The 15,286-nt window shown below is 43.5% G+C and overlaps 1 protein-coding gene, 1 long non-coding RNA gene, 3 other non-coding genes and 1 pseudogene across 10 annotated transcripts in view; 2 read left to right on the forward strand and 4 right to left on the reverse strand.

The window, feature by feature from the left end:
• LOC111239482 (rap1 GTPase-activating protein 2-like) overlaps window positions 1–7,188 on the reverse strand; it is a 33,503-nt gene extending 26,315 nt beyond the window's left edge. For 4 of the 5 annotated variants that reach the window (XM_022769362.1, XM_022769359.1, XM_022769361.1 and 1 more), the window contains exon 1: window positions 2,898–3,217. In XM_022769362.1, coding sequence (XP_022625083.1) covers window positions 2,898–2,941 — 44 coding nt within the window. In that variant the 5' untranslated portion in view covers window positions 2,942–3,217. Of the gene's footprint in view, window positions 1–2,897; window positions 3,218–7,106 lie in introns of those variants that run through there. The other variant, XM_022769365.1, reaches the window with a different exon arrangement.
• Window positions 7,189–7,763: 575 nt separating this feature from the next.
• On the reverse strand, window positions 7,764–7,845 carry trnas-uga. The gene has a single exon. It is a non-coding gene; the product is annotated as a tRNA-Ser (tRNA).
• A 1,576-nt stretch (window positions 7,846–9,421) lies between these two features.
• Window positions 9,422–9,493, forward strand: trnaa-cgc. The gene has a single exon. It is a non-coding gene; the product is annotated as a tRNA-Ala (tRNA).
• A 486-nt stretch (window positions 9,494–9,979) lies between these two features.
• Window positions 9,980–10,052, reverse strand: trnav-uac. Its single transcript has one exon. It is a non-coding gene; the product is annotated as a tRNA-Val (tRNA).
• Window positions 10,053–10,449: 397 nt separating this feature from the next.
• Window positions 10,450–15,286, forward strand: part of LOC111239534 — a 10,046-nt pseudogene continuing 5,209 nt past the window's right edge.
• The window catches only part of LOC111239535, a 3,545-nt gene continuing 1,311 nt past the window's right edge, over window positions 13,053–15,286 (reverse strand). For both annotated transcript variants that reach the window (XR_002665870.1, XR_002665871.1), the window contains exon 3: window positions 13,053–13,138. This is a non-coding gene — a long non-coding RNA (uncharacterized LOC111239535). The remainder of the gene's footprint in view (window positions 13,139–15,286) is intronic.

Raw genomic sequence — 15,286 nt, forward strand, 5'->3', positions numbered from 1 at the left:
CTGGTCACACAGAGTTCTGACAGACCAACTGCAGACTGAGATTTACTGAGGCCAGAACGACACATAGAGAAGCTCCTTTACACTCCTCTGTGAACCAGGATTTCTCTCCCTGTAACCATCGAACCATCAAACCATCAAAACCATCGAACCATCAAAACCATCAAAACCATCAAAACCATCGAACCATCAAAACCATCAAACCATCAAAACCATCAAATCATCAAAACCATCGAACCATCAAACCATCAAAACCATCGAACCATCAAAACCATCAAAACCATCAAACCATCAAATCCTCAAAACCATCGAACTATCAAAACCATCAAAACCATCGAACCATCAAAACCATCAAACCATCAAAACCATTGAACCATCAAAACCATCAAACCATCAAAACCATCGAACCATCAAAACCATCAAAACCATCGAACTATCAAAACCATCAAAACCATCGAACCATCGAACCATCAAAACCATCAAACCATCAAAACCATTGAACCATCAAAACCATCAAACCATCAAAACCATCGAACCATCAAAACCATCAAACCATCAAAACCATCAAACTATGGAACCATCAAAACCATCGAACCCTCAAAACTATCAAACCCTCAAAACCATTGAACCATCAAAACCATCAAAACCATCAAAACCATCGAACCATCAAATCATCAAAACCATCAAACCATCAAAACCATCGAACTATCAAAACCATCAAACCATTGAACCATCAAATCATCAAAACCATCGAACCATCAAAACCATCAAACTATCAAAACCATCAAAACCATCAAACCATCAAAACCATCAAAACCATCAAACCATCGAACCATCAAAACTATTGAACCCTCAAAACTATCAAACCCTCAAAACCATCGAACCATCAACACCATCAAACCATCGAACCATTAAAACATCGAACCATTAAAACCATCAAAACCATCAAACCACCAAAACCATTGAATCATCCAAACCATTGAACTATCAAACCATCAAAACCATCGAACCATCAAAACCATTGAACCATCAAACCATCAAAACCATTGAACCATCAAAACCATTGAACCATCAAAACCATCAAAACCAGTGAAACATCAAAACCATTGAACCATCAAAACCATCGAACCATCAAAACCATCAAACTATCAAACTATTAAAACCATCAAAACCATTGAACCATCAAACTATCAACAAACAACCCCCCCCCCCTTAAAACTGCGCCTCGTCCAAACATCCAATCAGAGCTGTGTTTAGAGACATGTGACATCATGTTAAACCAAAAACCAGCTGAGCATGAACATAAATAGGAAAGAAATACATACATATTCAGGTCAGACACAGTGTTGTATTGTTGGTTGTATAGTGCTGTTGCCATGGTTACCTGTAGTTTAATACAGCTTGATTTAGAACAGTGGTTTGACAGCAGCTTAACTCGCAGCTTCATATTCAGACACGCTCAGATCACAGGGAGTCTTCACAGACTATAGCAATGTGTTTACATGTGTCCGTGCACATTGAGTTTCTTTAACTTCTTTGGCCGGGTCAGTTCTGATGTTCTGTCTCCAGCTGTCTATATGAAGATCCTCTGAGTTACAGCAGCAGGACTGATACGAGCTTCTCTAAATCAACCAGGACTGAGCTCATTCTAACTCACATGGCGCAGCAGCAGTTACTTCATTAATCATTTATACTTAAGACTTCCTGCAGTTTAGTCCTGACCTTGAGGTTGCCCGCCAATAAAGAGTTCCCTCATGTAACTGCCAACAATTCTGATACGACCGACCCAGTGGGACACAACATGCTAATCAGTGAGCTTCAGAGACAGAGCCAGGCTAGCTGTTTCCGGTCTGTATGTTAAGCTAAGCTACCTGTTTCCCCTTGTTTCCAGTCTTAATGCTAAGCTAAGATAGCTGTTTCCCCGTTTCCAAACCCATAGGATTGTACTGCCCCCTCACATGAGAGTTGTTTCAATTTTTCATGCAACTCTTAAGAAATAGTCAATAATCAATTAGTCAATCAAAAGCAAATCAATCTGTTGGATGATCATTCTAGTTTTTAGCAAAATGGCAAAAATGTGCAGACACTTGTCAGATGATTGTGAGGTTAATATCTTTGAGTTTCACAGACAAAACAATTAATCAATAATGAAAACAATAATCAGTTGCAGCCCTGAAGTAAATGAATGTTTTATTCAAAATGAGAAACTAAAAGAAAACAACCGACAAGTTCAACTGGTAATCAGAACACTGCTGTGGACACGTAATGGATTTCCTTTAGAGAAAGACAAATGATCAACTGTGAAAGTGACTGCACACAATATAAATATACACACACACACACATATATATATATATACATATGTGTTTAATGCACATATAATTTAATTAACATGATCTATATAACTGATGTGAACAGACACCTGCAGCTGATCTGAGAGCAGGAGCCTCTGTCAGTAAAACTTTCTGTCAGTTCCTGACAGAAAGTTGTTCATTAACTGCAGCAGTAAAAGGTTTTTTGTTCGCCGTCGTTCATCTGGAAACAGAGTGAACGTATCTCACACTGACTAGGATTAAACATCAGCTGCAACAGCCTGGAAAGTTTTCAACCAAACCCGTTCAAACAAAGTCTCAACCACTCCGACCACGTTACTGATCCCGTCTCATCTCCTCCCACAGCAGCTCAGAAAACTAAAAAAGATGATTTCACTCATTTGTTTTTTGTTTTTGTTTTTTTGGGGGGGGGGCTGATGCAACCGTGATGTCACTGTGATGTCACTTCAGTGCAGCTCAGGCTGGAAATGAACTCAAAAACCCTGAAAGTGTGAGTAAGAGAGGTGATGAGATCATTCAGCCATTCACCGAACGACGAGACACGTTCACACTCGTTCACACTCTTACCATCCGAAGCCTCCGAACGACACGCTCCTCTTCCTCCTCAGCATGGTCCCTCGCTCGCGCTCTCCTCCTCTTTGTCTTCCCTTTCTTCTTATTGTGTCTGGATTTTCCTCTCTCTCTCCCTGTCTCTCTGCCTCCCTCTCTCGTCTCTCTCCTCCCTCCTTCTCTCTTTCTCTCTCTTTCGCGTCGTTCTATCTCCTCATCTCTCTACCTATAAATACTCCCATCTCCATCAGACGCCCTCCTTCACACGCTCTTACCGCCTCCCTCTCTCTCTCTCCTCTCCTACTATCGCTCTACCTCGCTCACTCACTCTTTCTGCCTCTCTTTATCCTCTGGCTGTCTTCTCCTGCCGTTAATGTTTCCCTCCTCCTCCACTTCAATTCACTGCACACACAGCTGGGAGAGAGAGAGTGGGCGAGAGACATAAAGAGAGAATAGAAATGGAGGTATTTCTGGTGTCCTCTCTCTCTCTCTCTCCCTCTCTCTCTCCCCCCGCCCTGACGATGCAGAGACGCCGTGGGTCTGAAAACTTATCATACATAATAAATGGAGATAAATGGACGGATACAGGCATTAGTTTACTGGATTAGATGTTATGTAAGAAACTGAAGCTGCAGCTGAAGATGTGACTTCACAGTGAGAAAATGAACTGACAAACCTTCAGCTCAATCAGTCGACACACAACTGATGATCATTTATTTGTCTCAGTGAAAAAGGCAAAAATACCAAAGATTTCCTCTGTTTCCAATCTGTATGCTAAGCTAAGGTAACTGTTTCTCCTGTTTCCGGTCTGTATGCTAAGCTAAGATAGCTGTTTCCTTTGTTTCCACTCTGTATGCTAAGCTAAGATAGCTGTTTCCCCTGTTTCCGGTCTGTATGCTAAGCTAAGATAGGGGGGGGACTCGTTCAAACTCGTTCCTCCAGCTCCGGTAAACTGTAACTGTAGTTTTAACCAAACACTGAAATGGACTGTGTTAAGGAGGTTAATATCTCACAGCAGCTACATTCATTTATACAGAGACTTAAACACTACAACCAGCCGTGTGTGTGTGTGTGTGTGTGTGTTCTTTTGCTGAAAAGAAGGCTGAATTTGGAGGAGGTAGGTAGGCCAACATATCCCAAGATGCATTGCACGCCAGTAATGAAAGCAAACAACACAGACAGAGAGACACTTTTAACTGTAAGTGTTTTGTTTCAGCTCAGGTCAACAGCTGTTAAAGCCCGGGGCCTTATAACCTCAAGTTTTTGTGAAAAAAAGTTAAGTTTTGCCAAGGTTACCAGGCAACAGGAGCTGTGCTTTGCAACGGCACGCACAGCTGGTGACGCACAGCATTAATCCTCCGTAGATCAGACCGTCTCATTTCAGTTCAGCCTTCACGGTCTACGACGAATTGTGACACAGCTATAGAGTACAACAGCACTGGGACCTTTAACTGGGACTCCACAGGAGACTGTTCTGGCTCCGTTCCTGTTCACCCTGTATGACACAGCTATTGTGGCATGTATCAGGAAGGGGCAGGAAGAGGAGTACAGGGATCTGACGACGGTGAATGGAGCAACAAGAACTGCCTCCTTCTGAACACATCCAAGACCAAGGAGATGGTCATGGACTTTCGGAGGTCTAGGCCCTTCAGCCAGTCAACATTCGAGGGAAGGACATTGAGGTGCTGCACTCTTATAAATACCTAGGTGTGCACCTTGACAGTAAACTGGACTGGTCCCTGAACACAGATGCCATCTACCTGAAGGGGCGGAGCCGGCTCTTTTTCCTCAGGAGGTTCAGGTCCTTTGACGTCTGCAGTGAAATGCTGCACGTTTTATCAATCAGTGGTGGCCAGTGAACTCTTTTATGCTGCAGTCTGCTGGGGAAGCAGCATGTCAGACATGAACACAAAGGCTGAGTCTGTGCTGCAGGAGTCTGGACTCACTCAGGACTGTTGTGGAGAGACGCATGCTATGTAAGATGGAGGCCATCTTGGATAATACCAACCACCCTCTCCACAACATTCTGGCAGGACAGAGAAGCAGCTACAGCTGCAGCAAACGTCTCATCTCACTGCAGAACAGAGAGGTTCGGGAGATCCTTTGTTCCCACTGCCATCAGGCTATACAACACCTCAGCCAAAGGAAGTGGACTAATCTAATTATTATTGTTCATTTATTATCAACTGTTATTATTATTATTATTATTATCAACAATGAGCTAATGGACACATGAATTTCCCCTAGGGGATAAATAAAGTATCTATCTATCCACGTATCACTCCTCCTCACAGCTGTTCTATCAACCGTTAATCAGCGTCACATTAACGTCGTTATCGATCTCAGACTGTAACAAACAAAGATGAAAATATTTCAGAAATAATGTTTGAATGAAACGATGTCGTCAGGAGAGGATGAAGGAAGAAGGTGGATCCTTCAGAAACACCTGAGGGAACGAGGAGAGGTCAGGAACATGTTTATGTGTTGCTTAGCAACAGTCCAGCACCAGCCCAGTTGAACTACTAGCGTTGTGACAAATAAATGATGAAATAAACAAACAGATCATAATCTGTTGTTGCTCATTGAACTAACATGGCGCTGGTAGAACATCACACTGAGGGAGAGATGAGTATCAGCTGATTGTCTCTGACCCAATCACAGCCGGGCTGATATCCAGAACTACATCACCAGCTCAGTGTGATGTTGGTGTGTGTGTCTGATCGGTGAGATCAGCGATCAGTCAGATCATAAGGTTTGTGTTTTATTGCTGTTTAAATGGAGGCTGTTCTGTGGCTGTTTAATAATGTGTCTGGTGGTCGTTCCATATGATCTGGAATATTAACGGCCATTTTGACCTGGAGTGAACTCTGGTGCGTCTCTAACACAGGACGGACATTTTTGTCTCCGAGCCCAAACTGAGACAACGCAGTCAGCTGATCTCACTCATCGAACCACAGGAACAACAAGGTCCTGCACACACCATATGTGTCGAGCTGTGTGACACCTCACCTGTGCCAGGACAGGAGGAGGGGCGGGGCTACAGCCACACTCAATCAAACCCCACACATTCCTGTTGAATTAGAATAAGGTCACTTCTTCACTTCTGTTACAAACGTTCTGAACGATTGTAACATTAAAGTTCATATTAATATAAATATTAAATATATTCACAGTTTCTGTCAGGAAGCTGAAGACGGTCGCGCCATGAAGAGACAGGAAGTGAGAGACGTCATGTTGTTGAACAGGGACATTTTGTTCTGATGTTAAAGGCCAGACAGAAGAGGTGGCCATAACACACACGCATGCACGCACGCACACACGCACGCACGCACGCACGCACGCACGCACACACACACACTTATTTGTAAGGTAAACTCGTTGACATAACACATTCACTCACCTTTTACCCTAAAACCAAGTCTCTACCTGTGCAGACCTCACACGAGTCGCCATGGTGAAACAAGCCCCCACCAGGATATAAAAACAAGCCCAAACACACACACAGAAACAACACCAACCCCCCCGGAGGTGAGAGACAGTGACAGTGTTATGTGGCTTCATCACTGTGACCTCACGTCGGCTCGTTACATTAAAACCAGACCGAACACCGCGTCCAGCTGAGGCTCATGGGAACTCATCAGCTGTTTGATCAGAGAATCACCGGGGTTATTACAGTTCATCCTCAGGGGAACTTCCAGTAACAATGAGATGTTTCAGTTTGGACCAAAGTGGTGGACGGACCGACGACACCACCTGCAGAGCCATGATGCGTTCAAGGACAGAACCATGTGATCACAGTGTGATATTTCCTCTTTGGTTGGAGTTGTTGGAATTATTCTGATTATTAATTATCAATTACTTATCACGTTTTCTTAATTAGTGACTGGAGCCTTCTCTTTGGCCCGACATATGTCAAGTCATTCACGTTATATAACATTGACCAACGTGCTTTTCTTGGTCCGTTTGCTTTCAGACCACAAACCAAAACAAACAGGTAAACACACCAAAGTTCATGATGATGAACCAAACAGGTTAGGTGTAAAAACCAGCCTGTACCACAACCAGGTCCTGACATTAACACGATACTGGTCAGGGCTTTGGGAAACTGTTCGCCCAGCTCCATCAAAAGAGAAGAACAGAAACACTTAGTGGTTTCCTGAAATCACGTTTTGTTCCACCAATCATTTTATCTGCTGTCAGACTTTACACCTGTGTGAAAGTGCTCACCTGGTCTGTTGTTGTCCCACCTGGACGATATCACAGCTCCATATTGTTTCTTGTTGCTCGTCCCCATCAGACTTCTTCTTCTTCTTTTTCTTCTTCTTCTTCAGATGAGCACAAACAACAAGAGAGAGAAAGAAGATCAGACTGAGGTTATCAGCATCAATTTACCTTCATCAATCAAAAAACACTGACTCCGGCTCACTGGTTCCCTTTGACAGGTCAACCTTCAGTCAAAAATCTAAATGATTTGACTTAATAAAAGGGAAAGATGGAATAATAAAATGTTGGGAATGGTAGATTAGATTATCATTACAGTCACAGATTAATTTTCTGTCAATCAACTCAGTTTCATCTTAAGATCGATAGATAGATACATTATTTATCCCCTAGGGGAAATTCATTCTTTACGTATAATGCTGGTATAATGTAAAAAAGCACAACACTTTACAGTTTTGTTTAGATCCAGACCACATTTAATCAGGTCTGTATAAAAAAAAAACATGGACTACATTATCCCAGAGAAGTTACAGTCTCTTTAAAATTCCGAGTTAAGCTAACACCAGCTTCTGCGTGGAGCAATCTCAGCTGCGGCGGTATAAATCCGGCCCTGAATGTAAGTGAATCTAGTTGTAAAAGCAGGAAACTAAACGTGTACCCATCCGCTGCGAGCAGGGTTCGAACCTGCGCGGGGAGACCCCATTGGATTTCAAGTCCAACGCCTTAACCACTCGGCCATCGCAGCTTGCGCCTCTCTGGCACCTGCCACCATATTTCTTCGAGTTTTCGCATCGGATATCTTGTCACAAACTCAGCCTAGTTTAACGTGTACGGTCTTAAAAGTGAAACTTCACTACAAACACTGTTGGCGGTTTCTGCTCCGCTCGTTTTGCTGTCTGAGCGGATGGACACTTACCCGCTGGTAGCAGAGGTGCGGCACAGTCCCGGATCGCCTTCTAGAGAAGTAGCCATTTCCAAGGTTCGGCGTTCATATAAAGTTGATTACCGGACTGATGTTGACAACACGAACCCTCTGGACGGCAGGTGAACGACTCGGCAACCGTTCAGGGGTGTTGACGTGGATGTCCGGTGGGTACAAAGCAACAAAAACACGATTTAGTCCGACAGAGTGACGGTTAATCCCATTAAACTCAATACAACGCGTGTAAAATCCAAGATGGCGTATTGTTGCGTGCGATGCTGCTCCGCGGCTCGGTGCTCCCTCTAGTGGCCAGAAGCTGTATTAGAAAAACACCAAATAAAGAACTGTTGTTAAAACAGAACAAAATAAACGAAATAAAATATAGTTTCAGCTCTGCTTGTGTATACTGTTGGGTAGTTACTTTTAGAAGAAAGCATTATCTTTAAAAAAAAAAAAAAAATCTAATCTAATTTAACTAGTAATTAAAGCTGTTGAATAAAATAAACAGTATTTCGTTCAGAAATGTAATAGAACAGTATGAATATATATACATATATACACATATATGTATATATACATATATATATAGTACAAGCTGTACCTCAAAGTCATGCTTGCGTGCAGTACTTGAAAGTATTTAGTTAGATTTAACCAATGCAGAAATCAATATAAAATAAATATAAATAAAATATGAAATATTTATAGAATATTTATATTAATATTTCATTTTTTCAAACACAAGTTTAGAACCTGTAATTACATGTACAGTGACTTGGACAGATTTGTCCATTAAATATTAATTTACTCTGAATATATGTGAAACAAGCTGTTCATGTTCGCTTTTTTTTTTAACATATATTTTGCATCCTCTTTCATCAGCTCAGAGTAAACATCACTTCCTGTTTGATCCAGGTGAAATGAACCTGCTCCGACAGGGTAGTTTATTAGAGTTATGAGGGTGTGAGAATTATCTCTAATTCTAAGGAAAAGGTATTCTAAGAACAGGTAATGAAGACACACGATATTATGTTGCATTTCTTTGTTATTTTAGTTTATTACATTCACCATATTCAGTGTAGTGCACTCTCCACCTGACTACTAACTGTGAGAGACTATGAATGAGAAGAAAATGTCGCTGGAACAATACAGCACAACAGGACAAAGTGGAAGTGGAGCGTCAAACAGGACTAAAGAGAGGGGTTCTGTTGATTCTTCTGTTTAGGGAAATTAATTGTTCATATCAGTGATATGTATTTTACGGGCCGGTTATCTTACAGTACAATAAGTCTTTGTTTGAATATGTCACGTGAAATGAAATAAAACTATTAACGTCTCATATCCTCACCGCCGTCTGTCTCACGGGTAAATACTGATCCCCGGCCCTCGATGAGCACTGTGTGGGGATGTAGCTCAGTGGTAGAGCGCATGCTTCGCATGTATGAGGTCCCGGGTTCAATCCCCGGCATCTCCACTTTTTACTGTTCTTAATCTCGAGTTTATTGATCACATGATGAGTTTCTGACTCGATGATAATCATCTCTAAGATGGTCATAACAACACAGCTGTGTCTTGTGTAATCTCTTTCTTTCTTTTTTTTTTTTTTTTTTTACAGCAAAATACCATTGAAGGAACCATGCTGAACACATTATTAAAGTACTACCACGTTTCAGACAGCAGACAAAAAACAACAGTATTTTCAATACAAAATGCAGAAACACGTTTTAAAGGTCGTGTGTCCGTAGTAACCGAACCCGCTTTTATTTTGAAAGTCAGATGTCCAAACCAGAACCCTCTTTCCTCTCTTCTGTTAAAGTCGTTTCTGAAAACATAATTTTGTTTTGTGACAATAACTCAGATTACAGACGGGGTCTTATTCTTTCTGCGTCTTGATGAATGTTGTTATAATGTTCTATACCGTGTTCTTTGTGACGCTGTTGAGGTGAATTCGTGAAAACGCTGGTTCCACTGGGGCTCGAACCCAGGACCTTCTGCGTGTAAAGCAGACGTGATAACCGCTACACTATGGAACCAGTCGCCTTTAACGGTGTTCATCATGAATATATTATTGGACCATAGACTGTCTGTTGGCAGTATCATGCAGGGACATCAGCTCCTCTCACTGAGTTGTAATGTTCTCATAAATACGGACAGGTGACACTGTTTTACACACAGGTTAAATGTTGTGGATGAAAAGCCTCATTGAATGAAAATACTTGAATGAAACTACTAGAATTGGTTTCATAAAGACGGGTCACATGTAAACAGTCCAGCAGTGATGTACCTGTAGTGATGTGTTCAGGTGTTCAGGTTGAACCAACAGGATGTGGAGGTGTTGTGGTGGGAGGGGACTTAAAACAAAAAAGAGAGAGATGTGCAGAGTACCTGATGCTGCCATTCAGCACATCAACAGCCCAGAGAGGAGAGGAGGTGTCACTGTGCAGGTAAGCTTACCTGTCTGTCTGGTTTCATTTACATTATTATGACAGAATCAGCTTAAATTCTTGATCACAAACATCATCAATGAGGAGTGAAAGGGTCAAAGGTCACAGCAGTCTGACAAATTAACATAAACTGGGCAGTCTTAAAATCAGTTTGTGTCTTAATTTTTCTTGTAAAAATCTTCAACATAATTCAGATAAACGAGTCAGAAGGTAAACAAAGGCTTTTATTTTCTAATTTCCATCAGTGATGTAACTGGATTTACTTTTTATTTTGAGAGATAAAATATTTCCATAAAAGTGGAAAGAGAAGTGATCCTGTCAGTCCTGTTCTCCATAAAAACAAACTTTTATTCTCTTCTAACAAGAAGTTTTCTTCTGATTCCTACAGATTTATTATCACTTTCTTCATGAATTTGTGCTAAATTTGATGTGAAAAACCAGAGCAGTAATGCTTTGCTGGTTTGTGATGGTTTAATAGAATATTTCCTGGAAAGAACTAGCATCAGTTTTCATTTCACTTCCAGCTAATAAACATTAACTCTGGAGAATCACTGCCAGCTGAACAAGGAAGGTTTTGTCAACAGGCAGCAAACAATTCAATACTATTGAGGAATTACATTTTTGATAATAAGTGAATATTTACTGGGGTTTAAATTGAGTACAGGATGACTTCCTCTGTCCTGTCACTTACTAGTTGAAGAGTCAGGTAACTTGGCTTCAGTCATTGTCTGACAGTTAAACAGAACAGGAAGCTTTCTCGTCAGGTACTTATGAAAAATGAAGGAAGTGACCTTTAAGATGAAAGAATGCAGTGTTTGTTTGTGAGTGTGTTTACTGCAGCTCTTGTGGGGACACAACGCCCACGCTTAACGGTCGCGTTGCTCATTTCCAAGTCAAATACCAGAGAGGTAAACAAATGAGTTCTTATCAGAGACGGCAGATTCAACTAAACCCCAAACACAAAACACAACAGAGGACACAGCTGCGTTTTTCATTTCAGCCTTCAAACTATTTAATCTCCAGAGGTGGGCCATGCCACAAAATTTGGGCTTGATGCGTCAGCACATGAGAGCAGAGCCAGAATCCCTCTGTTACTACAGCTCTGTTTTACGTCTCGTCCGTTTCAAAACAAACCTTTTAAAACCTTTAAATTACGCTTGTTTTTGTAAAAAACACCATGAAGTGTTTGGACCAATGAGATTTAGAGAAGTAACTCACAGTATTACAAGAAAAAACAACATGTGTTAGGTACTGTAACCATGACGATGAAGGCACCAAAACTTAATTTTAACCATAGACTGTAAATAAAGATGGATTTTGCCTCTGTGACGTCACCCACAGTTTTCTGAAGCTTAGAGTGAGCTGCTTCACCGTCGCCATCTTGGCAGTGCCTGACTCCACCCCCTAACTCCCAGCTAATCCTAAAATGGACAAAGAGGAGGGGCCTGTGTGGAGCTGAGACTTAGGTGCATGTGGGTTTGTTGCAAGCATACCCTCCCCCACCTGTCACTCAAAGAGGCCACGCCCTCAATCCTCCATAACTTTAGTCCTTAATAAAATGTAAACAGGTGAGTTATATAAACAGGTGTCATGAAGGAGGAAATTAGCTCTAGAGACCAAAACAGTTTTTGTACCAGGCTGTAAACATGTTTATTTCTGCTGTAAAGTTGGACATTTTAACATGGGAGTCTATGGGGACTGACTCACTGTTGGAGCCAGACTCTAGTGGTCGTTAGAGGAACTGGCCAACAGGTGGCGTCGTATTGATCCGTCGCCCTGTCCTCACCAGCTGTGGCACCATCATGTCTGACATGACAGCTTCCTGTCAGGAGTTTGAGGTGACCGTCCACACTTCACCTGGTCCCACCTGTGGAACCTACAGCCACCTGTGGCTCAACCTGATTGGCTCGCAGGGAGAGACTCCGCCCACCAGCGTGAATGAGGGTGACCGTCATCTCCTGTCGGGATCGGTGAGTTTCACTGTTTCCTGCTTGAGATTCAACACAAACTGTTTATTTACCTTGGAAATAGTCATTTTACAAACAGTTTCAGCACTAGCTACACTCACTAAGCTAATGAAGGCCACAAGATGTGGTTGAAAGTCTGGAAACATATTTACCAGCTGAAACGTTCCTCACCATGATATTGTCAGTTCTGCTAATGAACTGACTTTGTCGTGAGATTATTTGAATAAATATTCCCTAAACTGCCACTGTCCTTGTTTTAAACTACATCCCACCATGTTTGGTAGATAACAGCAGGTGGTTACCAGCTACCTGTGCTCTGTGGTGTCTAGTGGGATCACAGGTAGCCCGCCCTGCTGCTGCCCAATCAAAATACAGAACGCCACTGTTGCCCCTTCACCTCTTCAGAGCGTGAAGTTACTGATCTCTTGTGTTTGTTTTCAGAATAAGGAGACTTGACCTTTGAGTTTCACTATGACGGTCTCCTAACAGGTGTGTCCGGTCCAGATCCGGACCAATGAGCCTCTGGGTCGCCCGATTCTGGTCCGGCTCCGGCTGGAGGCTCAGACAGGACTCCCAGACCTGGACTGGCACTGCAGTCGCGTGGAGGTCCGCAGGCTGGCAGGAGGAGAGGGGTCAGAACCTGCAGATCCAGAACCACAGGTGTTCCTGTGCGACAGGTGGCTTCGAACAGCAGATGGCGACGTAGAGCTGCAGAGTGGAAAGTGTAAGAAATAGAAGTTAGAGAAGATACGAGGTCGAGCTGAGGAGCACCTGTTCAGACTTGCTCTGTCTTCACTTTGTCATAATATGCACGTTTTGTATTTATGTGTTTCCTCTGATGGTGGATGTGACTCGTGCAGGACAAGCTTCAGGTACAGAGGCAGTCAGTCAGTCATAACAGTGACGGGACACAAAGGTTTCTAAGCTTCCTAATCTTGTTGTAAACATTTCCTGTGCTCAGTGACTTCAGGTTTCTGTTATTACTATAACACTGCAGTGTGTTTGCTGAAGGACGAGACGGAGGAGAAGCTGAAGCAGCAGAGACTCAGACTCCTGCAGCATCAACAGAAGATCATCAGGTAAATAGAAAGACGTCTGTTTTCTTTTCAGGCAGCACAACTCTCCCTTTTCTTCACCCGAGCACAGCTGCAGCTCGATGAAGCTCTGAGACTTTTACAATGAGAGAAAGATCTGTTGACTGTCAAAGCCTCAGTCCACAGAGAAATGCACACAGCCTGTATTCAGAAACTGAGCCTGGTGTCAGATTATCCTTCCACTCTGTTGTTGCAGGTGGCGAGTCTACGTAGATGGCGCTCCGCAGTGTGTGGACATCGACAGTCTGTCTGAACTCGGGCCGAACCTCATCTACACCCACAAAAGGTGAAGTCGAGCAGAGGCGGACAGACTCAGGACGGTGGAGCGCAGAGAAGAAGAGTCTGAACGGTGTTTATTTCTTTGTCCTCAGCTCAGCCCCGAACCTGCTCTACCTGAAGGGCTTCGCCGGTCGAGCGGAGGCCTGGTCGAGTTTCACAGAGCTGGAGACGGTCTTCTCCCACAGCGGACAACACAACGACACCGCCCGTAAGAGACGCAACAACACACACTCACTCTAAAGCTTTGTGCTGATAAGAAACCACAGTGAGTATGACGTCGTCCGTTCAGCATCAACGCCTGCAGGGAACACGTCAGTCAGTTTAGTCATTTAAAGGCAGGAAACCATCAGATCTGAGGAGCGATGATGAGGAGGCGGGAACCTTCGTCACATTAACACAAGAAACAAACGGAGATGTCGGATCTCAGTCTCAGACTCAGTTCTCAGTTGGATGAACTGGTTGTTGCTCTTTCTTCTTTACAGTTTATTAGTGTGATGAATGTGAGGCTCAGACCCTGCAGAGGATCAGGACTGCTGCTTCACTTGTTGACAGTCTGTCCAGATTAACAGGACCCACTTCGTCTGGTCTCTCAGGGTTCGTCAGGACTCACTGGATGGACGACTGGTATTTTGGTTACCAGTGTCTGAACGGCCGCAACCCTCTGCTGCTGCGTCAGCTCCGCCTCCTCCCTCCACACCTGTCCGTCACGCCTGACATGCTTCGCCCCTTCCTGCCTGAAGACTCCTCCCTCGATCAGGAGCTACAGGTGTGCATGTGTGACCTCTGACCTCCAGCTGTTCTCTGCCTCCAGCTGTGCACCTCATCACAGCTGCTGTATCTTCTTCTATCACGTGACAGAAAGGAACCATTTACCTGCTGGACTACGAGGTTCTGGACGGCGTCCCGGCCAACGTGATCAACGGGAAGCAGACGTACCTGTGCGCCCCTCTGTGCCTGCTCCACCTGAACCGGCAGCAACAGCTGGTCCCCATCGCCATCCAGGTGAGCTCCAGCTGTTCCCTTGGTCAGTGGGTTTGATTTTAAATGGACTGTTCTTCCTTGATCGGATGGTTTTCTCTTGTCTTTTCTCTTTCTTCTGAACCAGATATTTGTTCCGGTCTGTCACACTCAGATCGATGTCGTCTGTTCTGTTTGTTTGTTTGTATTTACTGTTGGAACAACCTTTTAATCTCAGTGGGACGTTCACCTGGTTCAATAAAGGAAAATAAACTAATCATTCTCTTCCCTTCAACAATGGCAGCTGCAGCAGACGCCCGGCCCTCTGAACCCGGTCTTCCTGCCCTCTGACCCCAGCTGTGATTGGCTGCTGGCTAAGATCTGGGTTCACAGCGCGGACTTCCAGTGTCACCAGTTGGCCTCCCACTACCTGAAGACCCACATGCTGGGGGAGCTGTGCTGCATGGCCACACTGAGACAGCTGCCTGACGTCCACCCACTGCACCAGGTCCACACCACCACCTCA

This window comes from Seriola dumerili, unplaced genomic scaffold (assembly GCF_002260705.1).
Source record: "Seriola dumerili isolate Sdu_G_001 unplaced genomic scaffold, Sdu_1.0 BDQW01002927.1, whole genome shotgun sequence".
In the NCBI taxonomy this organism is placed as follows: Eukaryota; Metazoa; Chordata; class Actinopteri; order Carangiformes; family Carangidae; genus Seriola; species Seriola dumerili.